The sequence below is a fragment of the Diuraphis noxia genome, unplaced genomic scaffold (assembly GCF_037042655.1).
Source record: "Diuraphis noxia isolate RWA-SAM2 unplaced genomic scaffold, SU_Dnox_SAM2 contig0004, whole genome shotgun sequence".
Taxonomy (NCBI): Eukaryota; Metazoa; Arthropoda; class Insecta; order Hemiptera; family Aphididae; genus Diuraphis; species Diuraphis noxia.
In genome coordinates this window covers 48,725,800-48,741,455 of record NW_028301714.1, presented here as the reverse complement: position 1 = coordinate 48,741,455, position 15,656 = coordinate 48,725,800, and the positions used below count along the sequence as shown (strand labels likewise).

General features: G+C 33.3%; 1 protein-coding gene across 5 annotated transcripts in view; it reads right to left on the bottom strand.

The window, feature by feature from the left end:
• Pgant9 (polypeptide N-acetylgalactosaminyltransferase 9) overlaps window positions 1-15,656 on the bottom strand; it is a 129,310-nt gene that overhangs the window by 67,096 nt on the left and 46,558 nt on the right. For all 5 annotated transcript variants that reach the window (XM_089225505.1, XM_089225506.1, XM_089225502.1 and 2 more), the window contains one exon: window positions 3,651-4,461. In XM_089225505.1, coding sequence (XP_089081631.1) covers window positions 3,651-4,192 — 542 coding nt within the window. In that variant the 5' untranslated portion in view covers window positions 4,193-4,461. The remainder of the gene's footprint in view (window positions 1-3,650; window positions 4,462-15,656) is intronic.

Here is a 15,656-nt window from a genome sequence, read left to right as displayed (position 1 = left end):
ATCGAAAAAACTAAAAACTAATATTCATAATAAGTATTAACTATCGGTTTATTATTTACTTCAGTAAAGGCATCAACTTCAATTAAAAGTTTCGATGTATAATTAGGTATACATTAATATACATAGACACATAGTGATAAGCATTAATAATCATAGAAGTAAATTAACAAAAAAAAAATATCGTATACCTAGTTATAGGTGTGGTAACTGGTTAAATCAGAAAAAAAATATTAAATTTTGTATAGTTTTATGATGACTCAACTGTGGCGCCACAAAACGTATAGCTCATAATATTACGCATCTATACGTATGCAATAAGTATGATGTGTAGGTATGGCGTATAAATACCTACTTTTCCTGATTATCTAAGTAGATAGGTGCCTAGTACAGATGTTTTACCGCGCAGTCATAATAATTTATCCTCCATTAGTCATTTTCCGTATAAAATTGTACGTATACTAGGTACCTACCTACTTATTTCGTTGAACGTACTTAAAGTGAACACATGATTTCACATAAGAAATTTGTCATAATATATTCATTGCATATGGGAAGAGGAGAACTTGTACCTATCGCGGACAGTATTCACTTCATTGATGATATAATATTAAAGTAGATTAAAACAGTATACATACAGTGTGATGAAGGCATTAAATTATATCGTATTATATATTTACCATTCTTCTTAGACGCCATACCGAAATAACGTTATTAATATGTATATATAAATTATTCTTTTTTTCTAAGATACCGAGAAAATGTTAAATGTCATAATTTTGTCTTAATTAAATCTTAGTTTACTCGTATATTAATTAATATAGCATCAATACGTCACTGTTATATTATAAAGCAACATACTATTATATAAAATATTTGAACGCGTTATAATTCAAAGTGAATGCAACCTAAATATAATTTAAATATTTATTCTAAATAATGGACTGCAACAAGTGTAAACTAATCGATAAGATCACTGATATTTCTAATTTAGTTAGGAAACTACACGATACGCACATTTTTGGGTTTTTGAAAATACTCGGTATTAATAAAAACTGGTCCAAAAGATTCACGTAACTCCTAAATAAATAATAATACTATACCTCTAAGAAACTAGACACACGTGGTACTTCAGAACTATATAATTGATATTCCCCTTATAGTTCTTTAGAAAATTGAAATAAACCAATAACGTTTATAAAGAATTTTCTAGCCTTGTTTCAAAAAAGAAAAAAAAAAATAATAATAATAATAATACTATACTATAATAATACGTAATAATAATATGATGACAAATAATTCGATTAGAATCGTATAGAATATTTACCACATCAGACAACAAATCTGAACGACAGACTTACTTATTCTTTTTATTGTAATTTTTTTTATCATATTTTATGTATCTAAATCAAATTAAACGAGCTTTTGATGCGTTTTAATTAAATTTAGCATATACTAAGTATAATAGTTTATGATTAGGTTATGACGATGAAAATAATCAATTGAAAATAATTAATTTTAATTAATATTTCATAATTTAAAAAAAAAATATCCTAGTAAAAGATTAAATATTAGTTCCAATTTTTTTTAAAGCCATTTTAAGGATTATTATCATTGGCATATATATTTCAATAAGTTGGAAGCTAGTAGTTTGAATTTTGATTTATATCAACAATTTACACTAAAAAACGTTGGTTCTTATTCTAAAAATCAGATTGTATCACCATAGCTTGAACACTCCTCAAATGGTATAAAAATTAAAATATTTGTAAATATAGTCTTCTCTTTTGGAACAAGGTATATACTTGAAAATTCTAAAAATTAAATTTAAATACGCACATTATTAACGGAAAATATTAAGGTGATCATGGTCGGTGAATAGTCGTGTATATTTTATAATTTTATCTAGTTAACTTTTTATAATATTATAGAGAGAAAAACTATTGAAAACATATCCGTTTTTAAAATGATGATACAATATAGACAATGATAAAAACCTACGTAACCCGCGTTCACCTATGGTAATGAAATGATCAACAGTGATGAATAATTCTATAAAAATCCAAAGAAATGTTTGACATTTTGTGTTGTAATAAAAAAAACATAAAAAATGAATTAGACCATATACTAATAGTTGTAACTATTATAAGTTGTTCTGACGACTGCAAAGATAGATTATGGTAATTGTCTGAATTTTTCGGGAGAGAAATGAAAAGTTAAATATATTAGTTAAAAAAGAAAATAAATTAAATATTAAACAATTTAAAATTAAATAAATCTGGGAATCTACCTATCAATAGTCGTTGAATAAATGCAATTAAAGTATCATAAAAGTTTTGTCCGGGAGAGAATCTTATTTATATATATTATATAATTGTGTGTATACTGTAAATCTACAAATATGCCTACTTAAAACTCTCTAATCCTTTAGAATTAAACGCAAATAATCCAAAGTGAATAAATATGTTTGTTTTTAAATCCACAATGCTCCGTTAAAAGGATTGGTTACGATGGTGGAAATAAATACAGTCTCCGAGTTCACGTTCGGACATTTACGTATAATCATATTATATAGTTAGCGATCTGTGTCTGTGAATATATATATATATAAAAAAAAATGGTTTTAAGGATCTGCATGAAGGCATTATACCTATCACTTCAACATATTATACTTGACAGAAACTTGACTTTATTAGATTTGACTTAAATAATAACAATAATAATCTAACATAATAATATGCGGTTGGGTCGTATTTAACATAATTTTAAAAGGTGTTGCGCGGAGTTTTGGTAATTGATAGAGACATTATGTATATATATAGTTTAGGTTAAGGCTTTTATTCAATTAATTTTATTTCGGTTTTCTATAACCAGCAATGATTTTTCGTATTTTAATCTTAATTATAAGTCGTTTATTTAAATGACAAACGTATGACATGGTATTTAAGATAATTTTCTTTTTATATATATCTTAATTTAAAATTGTTTACATATACTATATACAAATTATAATAAAATTGTAATTTGAAGTATCTACTGACACAAGTATCAGATATTTTCCAAATACAAAGTCGAAATTTCAAATTACACGATAATAAACATATAAATATTAAAGAAATCAAATTTTATCTTTACATTGATTGCATACTAATGAAATAACGACATTAGCATCGATAGGTACAACCAAATAAATGAAATTATGAATATTATGAGTATCCATAAAATGATCCACTATATATTATATATATAAACAGGATTTCAAGTAATAACCAGCAGGCAACAAAACTGCATAAAAGTAAGATCATAATAACTTAAAAACGGTATAGGTAATAAATATGGACAGCAAATTATAAAATGTCAATTTTGAAAAAATCTTTTCTTTTAACGACACTCGGGTGTTCATATTTTTTATAACATTTAAGGACTTCCCAGTGAATAAAATAGGATTACTTGGAATCAACTCTGCCGTATTTAAATTTCGCATATAAAAATCGAAGTACTTTATACGAATACGTGTCTTTAAGCGTATAATATTGTTGAAAATTCCTAAGACCATCATCTCTTGCAATATACGAGTGCATTAAGAATTCAATCGCACTGATATTTATTATAATATATACCTATATTCTAAACACTGCAACAAGATCACTCACCATTCGTCCCTTGGATCGGGCAACGATCTGTGCAGCGATATGAGATCACTAGCGTACTGGTTGAACGCGTTGTTCTTCCAGCCCTCGTCGACGAGCTTCTTGACGTCGGCCGTAAGGTTGGCGGGCAGCACGACCGGTTTGCCCATCTCGCCGTACACTTTCCGGCCGCGTTCCCCGTCATCGTCTCCCCCCTTGTTGGGCTGCGGCAGAACCCCTTGGCCGTTTTGGAGCCCAGCGGCGCCGGACTGTTGCTGGACGATCACCGGAGCGGCCGGTTGCTGTTCAACGCCGCCCTCCAGCGGGAACTCGTCGTCCAGCAACGTGTTGTCGGCGTCCACGTCGTCGGACAGACGCCGCTGCGCGGCCGCGATCGGTTGCTGTTGCTGGTACGAGCCGGCCGCGGATTGGTCGTTGAACGCGGGCGAGATGCGCCTGTCTTCCATGAAGAGCAGCACGGTTACCGTCAGCCAGACGGTGCAGCCGAGCACGAGGCCCTTGAGCAGTGCTGACTTGCGGCGGTACAGGTACGATGCGATTTTCATCGTCGGGCGGTGGTCGTGGTGATTTTCGCGGTGTTGGCGGTGATTGCGGTGCCTCCTCGGCGCTGCTGTAGTTGCGGCGGCGGTTACGAGACGGGCGCCGGCGGTGGTGCGGTCGTCGGGCGCGTTAACGTGTGATGGCGAAGCGCGATACCAGCTATCAGTGGTGGTCGGACGACGACGACAACGACGACGGCAGCGGCGGCGGTAGCCGAGACGTGCGCGGGGTGGTCTGAAGCGACTCCAGCCGCAGTTGTTCCCTCATGACTGGCCTGCGAAAAAAAACAAAAACAAAAACCGTCATGAATACACTCGCACGGATTATTGTAATATTATTATCATGACTCATAAATCACGATAAAACACGTCTTTACTGTTTAATAATCATTATATTACACCGGTAAATAATAATATAATAATAAATGTATATATAAATTTGCAGGTCGCAATATAATAGTTATGTTAACGATATTATTGGATTAATTTCACCACAGAACAATATAAATTAAACGATAAATTAGAATAAGGACTAGCGTTATCTTGGAAAGGTCTATTCAAAATACGTATATAATAAATATATGAATAAGCAGGTTTCGTGTCGGACATTAACAGTTGACGTCGTACAATTTCCTAGCTATAGTCAACAAGCCACCAATTTTCATGCAAAGTCCAACTGACTACATCAATAACATTTAAACAAAATGCTACACATCATATACAATAAGAATAATGAAAAGACCAATCGACTTTTGACTACATTTGGAAATTTCCCAACAACATATTAAGTTTAAATCGATTTTGGCTTAAAACAGCAAATTATATAGAGTGTTTAAAATAATATTCAAACTTATAAAACATGTAATATGTTGACACATTTCAAGTATAATAAATGAAAAAAAAAATGTCCTACGTGTATTTGGAATGGAGATAAAATTCACATTGTGACACATTTAAAAAGTAAAAATATTCGTTATGATTACGACAAATGGGTTTTTTGAACGTCACTATATCTATGCAACTCGCAAATATTATAGAAACAGCTGGTATGCACTATACATCATCATATTGTAAAAGATTTTTGGTTTTAGGACTTTGATGTTACTTAATAATAGTGAATAAGTTCATAATAATCATGTTATGTCAAATGTGGTGTATACATCTTCTTTAATATTTATATAACCGGCCTTTGAACCAAGAATGAATTCGTATAGTTTTCATTTTCAAGCGAATTTTTGGAAAAGGTCTAGTTTTAAACTTTTTTTTTCTATAATCAAAACTAATTTCGAACCATTCGTATGTGATGTTCAGACGTAACGCGCGTTCAAAGACTGGTAGACGCATTTGCAGGGCGGAAGGATCGCTGAGATTTCATTAGGAGTTAATTCAACGGCGTGTACATTTTTGGCCGAGGGACTCGCTACTAATGAGGTTCAAGACGTGATGGAACTTCGTCCCTAAAGGTTTTTTCCCTTTCCCAGTGCAGTATTTCGCAACGTTTTCCGGGATTTCGATGACGTGGAGATATTTCGGTCGGACGCGATGTCCTATTGCTTTCATCGTCACGGTTTATATTATATACATTACATAATGCTCGCCAAACGTAACACAATTTTCCCACGTCGGCTGCAGGGCGTTTTTCTCTGTAGTCCATCAATTCGTAATGATTTCGCGATCGTTTACGTATTCAACCGGCGAACTGCTAAGAACGCCGGACGTATATAATATGTAATACTGCAGGCATTATGTACAGAGTGCGAACGGCAATTTGAAATCGCATTTGAATAAAATAATACACATAGAACATGGTAGACATCATATCAAACCGTTTCTCTGTGCGACTGCTGCAGTACTCGCCCTGTATCATCGATGCGTATAATATTATTACAGGAATAATATGGCATATTGTAAGGTTGGGGTGTAACATTTATAATAATATTATGCGTGATTTACCGTATGCGCCAATTGAGCGAATATGTTGTTGCAATGATATTAAATAAAAAAGCAAAAGCACGTGTCACCGTCCGCATATAAGTGAGTCTCACGTTTATGCGGGATGCATTATTAGCGAAACTGCGCCAGACCGGTGTTACTTTGTCATTATAATTATGTGTATGTGTGTTTTTTTGCGGCAAATTTGTACTCTGGACTGCGAGACAAGATCAATAATAATATAAAATTATAGAAAGCGGATTTGTTCGGTGTAAATCAGTAAATCTTCAGCCCGGTGCCGAAAAACGTAACGCGTGTAAACCGTCTCTGAATCGATAAACGAAACTATTAGCACGTTTACCTGAGGGAAAATTCGCAATAATTTTTGAGCAAAACAATATGCACCGTTAAGCTGCGTAATCCCGATGTATAACCCATACCGACCAGATATATACTTTGGATTACAATACTATTTTATTTCAGAAGGTCCGAAAAAACAAATACAACCAAAGCCGTGTGGCTTAAAAGCTTTAGACACTTATTTGATTTCAGACAAACTTTTATCGAAATCAACCAAAACCAAAAAAAAAAAAAAAAAATTAAAAATATTTATGTTTTGTCTAAAGTTAAACATGTTGGTTATTCTATTATTATTAGTCGTTATTGGTGTGTAGTTAGTAAGTAGCGACAATATAAATTCAAAAAAGTAGTGAATTTAATCTTTACATTCATACATAATACAATGGTTTAAAATATAATAATAAATGTACATTTTTTTAACGCCGTGTGTGATAAAATGATTGTAAAATATTCTTATTAAGAGTTAAGACCAAACAATTTTTTACTGAAAAACACCATGTTTTTACTTTTATTTTTTGTCAGAATTTATTTCCTCTATTATTGCTTTTATATTTTAAATTTGCGTTATATGTTACGGCTAATGAAAAACATTTTCTCAGAATAACGACTGTAAAACTGGCATCTAATGGAAAACATAAGAATAATAGAATTTCTTAGCATACACAGAATAATATTTTTTATAATGTGGCCAATTTTTCAATTTTTATCCCTCATAATTTACGCATATCTAATATATATTTTTATATATACGTACGTCATGCATGCATTAATACTTATTTATACGACATAATATATTATTATGCATATGGGAGACGATTCATTTGACATAAAACACTTGACGTTAAGTTAATCTCATTTTTCAGTATACATATTATTATACAATAGCTATAGTTGAAGAATGATTCGAAAAATATACAAAATTATACCATTTCAAAATTATTTAGTGCATTACTGATACAACAGTATTCCGATTTATGAGTGTCCCAACGAATCCATATTATAACATAATAACCTTGTAACAGAACGTAAAACGGAACTATATCATAAAAAGGCTCTGGTCAGAGCCAACAACTCGTATGTCCAACAGCCAATCACAGTAGAGAACGAACACGGCCAATCACAGGGCAGATCGTAAGCACAACACCGCTTTTTGGACTTTGAGAGGTGTTATAAGTACTTCCGGTCATCTGGCAGTCATAAAAAGCACATCAACGAATAGGGGAAATCGAGACGAAGGCAACAGTACTTTCCCCAGGGTCGTAACCCTAAAAACTACGGTGATATCATCAAATCAATTACGAAAGAAAACACAACACGCAGCACGGCAGTAGATGAGTTTACTAGTCGGTACGGATAGTAGTACTTAGACTAGTAAGATTCATCGGAACAGACACATTTCTCTTTCATTCTTCAAACTTCAACTCAACCCCAACGAAGACAGAAGAACCGAAGAAACATCAAGAGGAGTAATCCAGTGAACCAACCGATCCGAATATCAGCGACGACATCGATTCCAATACGCGGCATTCCAGAGCTCCTGAGGACAACGACCCATACGATCCCGTGTGCAACTCTTTAGAGCATCGCCACAATTTGATCGTACGGGTTAACAACGAAGCAGTCTCCGGCCACGGCATCGTCAGTGTTCCCGAACGAGAGTGAATAAGTACGATCCCGTGTGCAACTTATTAGAGTATCGCCACAAACAGATCGTACGATTCAACTACCACGCCGATTCCGACACGCAGCATTCAAGTGCACCGGTGGGCACAGACCGCTACGATCCCGTGTGCAACTCATTTAGAGCATCGCCACAGTTTGATCATACGGTCTAACGACGAAACTATCACCGGCCTACGACGCCTGAGTGCGCAACCGAATGTGAACAAGTACGATCCCGTGTGCAACTCTTTTAGAGCATCGCCACAAACAGATCGTACGAATCGGTGACTTCGCCGAATTCGTGCCACGACGTTCCAGCGTCCCAACGAGTTGAGAAGCGACCCATCGTGAACAATAACTAAGCAGATCCCGAGCAACGACGTTCCAGCGCACCAACAAGTGAGAACATTGCTGGTTGCCTATCCCTCTATGTCCACGGGAGTAACGCAACGGTAACCTCTCGTTATATCTGACGTCGGAGAATGGTCTAGGCCGGAACTCCGACGCGGGTACTCGACGCGCCACCGCAATACCCGTGTGACATAGAGATCCGATCGGGCGGAATAAACAGCAGTGAGGGGGTCATAGAATATCGAACAAATCAACCTATCAAACACGCGGAGAAGGTACCGACAAGCAGAAGGCGTACACGCTGCAATATAAATTGTCCTTTTCAGGACAACCCTAATAAAACAAGTCCCCCCCGAGCGCGCCTGTTTAGGCTTCGCATAATCCGGACAGTGATTATAATAAACGCCACTTACTTGAGCGGGCCTAATATAGTTGCTGTCCCATCCATTAATGTAAGATAAACACCATCTCCTTTCATTTTGTATAAATTTAATGGGAAATAGTTTCCCACTCCCTAGTATTGTTATGTATATATGATTATATAGAAATAAAAAAGTGAATTATTACATACATGTAAACAAAAGCGTTCACATCATTAGTAAACGGACAAATACCTTAAAAAGTACCGTTTCAACCTTCATACTATTATTATGCATGGTTGTAATGCAAGATCAATATTATTATTAGGCACCTATTATATAACATATTATACCTCTCGATATATCATAGATTATATAGATATCAGATATCTATATATAATCTATAATATAAATGTATACAATTATTATGGTATACAACGGGTTTATTTTCTTATACTTATACTCATTATATTTTGATATTTATTCAAGTCTTTGAAAGTATATATTTTCCACCTAGGTAATTTAAAGTTATATAAAATAGTATCAATACAATTTATTATTATATACTTTTATGTGTTTTTAAATTTGTTGAATGACATGTATTTTTTCGACTATTCCAATGTATAGAAATTGAATTTTAAATGAGTCATAATTGGTTAAGATCTTTTAAACTTTAGATAAATACCTATAGGTATTTTTTAGTGATTTATAATTATGTATAAAATCATTTTCAAAAATGTTAATAGATTTAAAAATATTTAGTTCTTAGGTTGAAAACAATCATTCTGTATAACTCCCTAACGGATATCCTAATTCGGTTTATCGCACATTATAATGTCACGGTGACAATGCACATTTTCAAAACATTCACTCGTCGTATACATCTAAATCGTCTGCGGTTATTGCTGATCGGCTGCTGCTCCCCACTTTATTGCAGTATAGGTATATTATACATTCTTCGTCATGTATTAAACATTCAGCGAATTGTAGCTCTGCGGCTATTTCATAATACGTGTAGTGCAGTGAGTGACTCGTAAATGGCCAGAAATGATCACATAACAAGTATATTATAGAATATGACCATAGCGACTAGAACATTTATATTATATATTTTTGACGGTTCATCAAATACGTGGTCGACATCAACTCAAACGTGATATAGTGTGTAACGTGTTAAAAAAAAAAAAAAAACAAATTATTAAATTCGTCAAAACACGTACCAAAATCACACGTGGTGACGGATATTTGATATTAGCACCGACATGTGAATTTAAATCATATTTTAAGCTTAAAAATGATAGTTCGATTTAGCATTATATACCTATACAATATACCTACACCTACCTATCATAAATAGGTATTCTCAAAGCGTTTAAAACGATGATGAAATTGTTTCGAGACTGTCGTTTCGCGCGAGCACCATTCTATTTTATAATGTGATTGTCTACTCTACAGTACAACATTTGTCTTAATTTATTTTCATCCCACTGAACGCAATGATTTAAACTATCAAAATCGGTCCACTAAACTGCAAGATTTTGGTGTAACAGAATTATTGTTGTATAAAAGACGCCTGCGTGAGCTCGATTGCTCGCTCGCGCGCGCATACACACACACACTTAGATATAATATACCATATATTATATCGGTATATGTGCCTTTAGTAGTCGAATGTCTCGTCGCCACACTGCAATTATACGCGAACAACGTCACACTTTTCTCTTTTACTGTACGAAGCGTACCAAATAATATGCAATATAGGTACATGTATGCATATTTTAAACAATATACTCGTATTATGCACATCAAACAGTATAGTTTGTGATCATTGTTTTGCGTATCACGTCCGTGTGTGTATATTATATATATTATGTACGACCGTGAAAACGGAAAGACCGCGTTTCGAGATGTGCGTAGGTAGCCGGTAGGTTTGCTATATATATATAAGAGTATTATTATTATACATTATATAAGAATTATTACTCGTTCATATACATACTATACATACCTATATATATATATATATATATATACGCCGAAAACGTAGGCGCTTTTGTTCTCGCCCGCGGAGCGTTCCGCGCGATATACAACCAATTCGAACGGCAATTCGGCGGGGGCGGGTGTGGGTCGGCGTAACGGAAACGGCAATGTGCATGTACGCGTCGAGCCGGAAGTCGGACGTTTTATCCCGGCGGTGCTGCTGCAGGTGCCGGTTCTCCGATCACCCTGCAGTACACAAAAGTCGCGTCATACCAGCTGATAATTCACGAGCGACTCAGCTATATGAGGATATAAAGTTTGCCGACCATGACAATAATCCCTGTGGATTGCACAGTCATATATATTTTATAGTCGGTCGTCGAGTCAGGGTCCGGATGACTTGCATAAATATAATATAGTGATATGTGTACATATAGGAACATTCAAATGTCATCGATGTGGAAGCAAGTTTTAAATCACAACTTTGACTGCGAAATTATTTGTACATAAAAGCGAATGGTCGATTTGAAAACTGGTAAAAATATTATCAACCCTAGTACCGTTTATATGAACGACGAAAATTATGTACGAAAAAGTTTTAGGTTATACTGTTAAAGGTGATCATGAATGATTTATTTATGATAAATATAGTATATTATTATACATTTATATTTTAAAGTACAATACTTCAGTTTTCAACAGACGAGTATAGGTCAGCGACTTGAACAACAAAATGGATTAATTTACTACTATATGAAATACGTATATATATATATATATATATATATATATATAATATATACGAGCAGTCGCGGTCGGTGAACGTATTATATACGACTGTTATATCCCGAGGCGATACTGTAATATATAGACTGTCACTATACAGTATATAATAATATCATAGCCGTATTGAAGTCGTATAACCAGAAAACTATTATTCGCGTGTGTATCATATTGTATGTTATACATTATAATAACAACGTACCTATACTTGCAATATTTGTGAAGGTTTGATTAGCCGGCTGTGTCTGTTCTTGCAGCATTAACTCTTGCCGACTCACAATACAGATTATAATTTATAATAAACTAATAATCTGAAATGCAAACACGTTATAATATATCTGTCTATAATATTATTATACTACCTATTTTATTATAACAATAATAATAGTATCAGACGGTGTATACCGAGTTACAACTCGTTAACAGATCAATTATGTACTTTTTTTTATCGCCACGATATTTTAATTACCAGACCACAAACTTTGAAATGAATATTCTCGTTAAAAAAGTTGATTAATTAGTTACAATTATTATTATTGTTTTACAATTTCATAAGTATAAATAAGCTTTTGTAGTACCTATAACAATTTTAAAAATATAAAATTAAGTTATACAAACTTTAAAATAACCCTAAAGCCTCTCGTTTAGACATAATATATGCATCGAATCTTTTACGTAGCTGCAATGATTACAATAAATAGTATATATTATACTGCAGCTCATCGAAGTTTTCAATTTTTTTTTTAGCTTTTTATCAAACTTCTGTAGATCGTATTATTCAATACAGTATCATATATTATAATAACATTCGTCTTGAATTCATATAAATTAAAATATCTTATAGCTTTACAACATGGTATCTATATATGACTATATATGACACAAAATGTTTAATACAGCCAAGAACTATTTAAAAATCAAAAATACCTCTTTAAAAGAATGTGTTACTAATTCGTTATTTACCCTTCACGTTGTTTTTTTTAAATTTTAACTCTAGTGAATAGTCTGCAGCTTTTAAAGTAACTGTATACTTTTAGTTGTATTATTTTAAAATTTCGCTTTTATGCCACCACTGCAGCACAGTAGTGTTGCGAGTATTAAAAATAAATATATATATATATTAATATCTTTCGCCGAGTTTAATCAACAGTTCCCATCACACTCATCCGGAAACGTTTTCGAATAACCAGCGTGTGTTATATACTATATAATATATAGTCATCCGGCTTATTCACATCGCGTCGGCGATCGATCGACGACACTTATTATCTGACGCACTCGCTCGGCCGTGCTGCAGTGGTTTATTATATTGTGACAGGGAAATGTTTATCCGAATCTGGAATTGCACGTTGTTGGTCTACAATGTTAATTAGTCTTGGGGACAAACCCTAAAACTGTTACATGGCACGTGGATCAAAGTGTAAGCGGCGGCACGAAAGTTTGGTTTGTATATCTTATATACGCAAATGCAAAGTTTCAACCGGAATTCGTGCCTCGTACCGCTACGACACGGTCAGATTGTCACCATAATATATAAATAGATAGTTAATATAACCATCGTCTGCAGTCATTGCAGAGTCCAATGATTTATCGTATTTACGATACGTGTGACCTCCGAACGATCGAGTGAAAGATGATTATCATCAGCGGCGCTCGATTGTAATTATGCATGTACCTTTTTGTCATGCTCGGAATTCTCGAATTCTCGATATATATATATATATATATATTACACATGTATTAAGTGCCAACCGTAAAAATTGCTCGTTAAAATAATAGTGGACCACGTTGATCGATAAACTATATATACCTACTATCGTTTGAAATTTAAATCGAAAACTACACTTTTATTATACGTCGTAGAAATACTATATATACGGTAAAGTTCATCGGTTTTACGACGACTTTATGTTTGGACTCGATTTTACGACGCCGTTTATAATATGATATTATTCGTTACTCGTATCATGTGTATAGTAACAGTGTAGGTATACTATACAGATAGATGCAGTAGTACATTACATTTGTACAACGACGACGAGATGATCTCATCCTGCAGCCGGCAAACTTTTGAAGTATTATATTATCGTACGCTTGATTTGATCTTTTATACTAATTATTTCCGAAGTTCAGAAATTATCACCGATACTTTACCGCGCGTTGCTATACAGAATTTCAACGATAGCTCTTACATTTTATATTACCCGATATCGTCACAGTCCCGCCGACAGGGATTTATTGATACCGCCGAAACTACCTGCTTAGGAAAAAGGTATTTATATTGATTCAGCCGGCTACTGTTTATAATATTTACACATCGATTCCGCCGTCTATTAATTCCGCTGTCAGACACTGATCATCCCTTTCCCTCTCAAATATATGTATTTTAAAAATGAATAAAATATAACTATAAGTTTTGATAATATTTGGTCACTTATTGTCTAAATTGTGTAATATGATAATTATTAAAATAAAAATGAAAATGTATAAAATAATAATACATAATAGTGTGTCAAAAATAGTGCTAAAAAAAAAAAAAATACAACGCATGGAAAATTTTTTAATTCACTTATTAACTGTGTTCAAATACATATTACCAAAAGGTTAGATATAAACTGCATTTTGATTTTGAATTATACAATAAAAATAATATCGTAATTTGTAGTTATTTATAATATGTATTGTCATAATTATACTGAATAGGCTATACATTTTAAAATACATATACAAGACGGGAGGGGGGATGAACAGTGTCTATCGGAATCGATATATATATATATATATATATATATATATATATATATATATACAGGATGTAACAGAAAGAACTGACTAAAAATAAAATAAAAATATACTATTTAAATCTATGACAAAAATTGTTAATATTATATAATGATTAAATACTTTAAGAAATATTCTCATTTCAGCAAATTCCCAAAAATCATGTTTTTTAAAATGTTATTAGGTACCAAATTAATTTTATCAAAAAAATATTGATATTTAAAAAAATTCTAAAAAATAAACTACTCGACTTAGATAAATATTTTTGCCATCAAAATTATTTTCATAATCAGATTCACAAATTAGCTATTTTGAATTTATCTAAAAAAATTAAATCAAATTTTAAATTTTTTATTTTCAATACTAACATTTTACATAAAGCCTTAGCGTCTTTTAATAATAAATAAAAAAAAAAGTTAAACATATTAATTAGAACAAAAGTTATTCCAAAATTCAGTTCTTTCTGTTACACCTATAGTAACCTTTTACACTAACACACATCCACTGCTTTGACAGGTGTCCTTAAAAAATAAAATGAATTGTTTGAGATCGTGGAAATATCATATCTATTAGAACTTAATATTATAATCGTTCAAAAATGTTTATAGTTGACATCGCTGCAGTTATATGAAAACGAATCAACTGACGCGCATATAAGACTCACAAACGTAATTTAACCAAATGCCGGCAGTTATGCTCAGTAATATACTCGAGAAACAATATCAAGACCGCAGAAGTCGAGACTTGGCTTAAGACATTAGCAACATCGGTAGAGAAATATGTCGAGACACACACTATATAGCACATATCATTGTATATATATATATATATATATTACAAAACAATTACAACGTCATTGTTTATACGCGCGAAAGATGGCGCAGTGCGTTTCTAATTAACTGTGCCGCACAAACACGCGGTTGGCCGGAAATCGAGAAACCGTCGGAAATGAGAATTTCTGTGAGGTCTGCGGCGAAAAAAAATACAATGAATCACTCACCCTTGAACTTGACTACCGGGAAGTAGAATAAAATTGAAACTCACCGAAACATAAATCATATTTTCACGTTGCTGTTTACCGACGTCCGCACCAACCGACTTGATGTCCCGGAGTGCAAGTGTGCAACGGTCTTGGAAAATTGACGAAGACATAATAATTCATTGTCTGTTATTGTCTGTTGTTTATTTTCTTAATCTATATTTTTCGGCCGTCGCTCGGGAGGACTACACTCCAAAGATAAATCATACATTTTTTTTTCGAG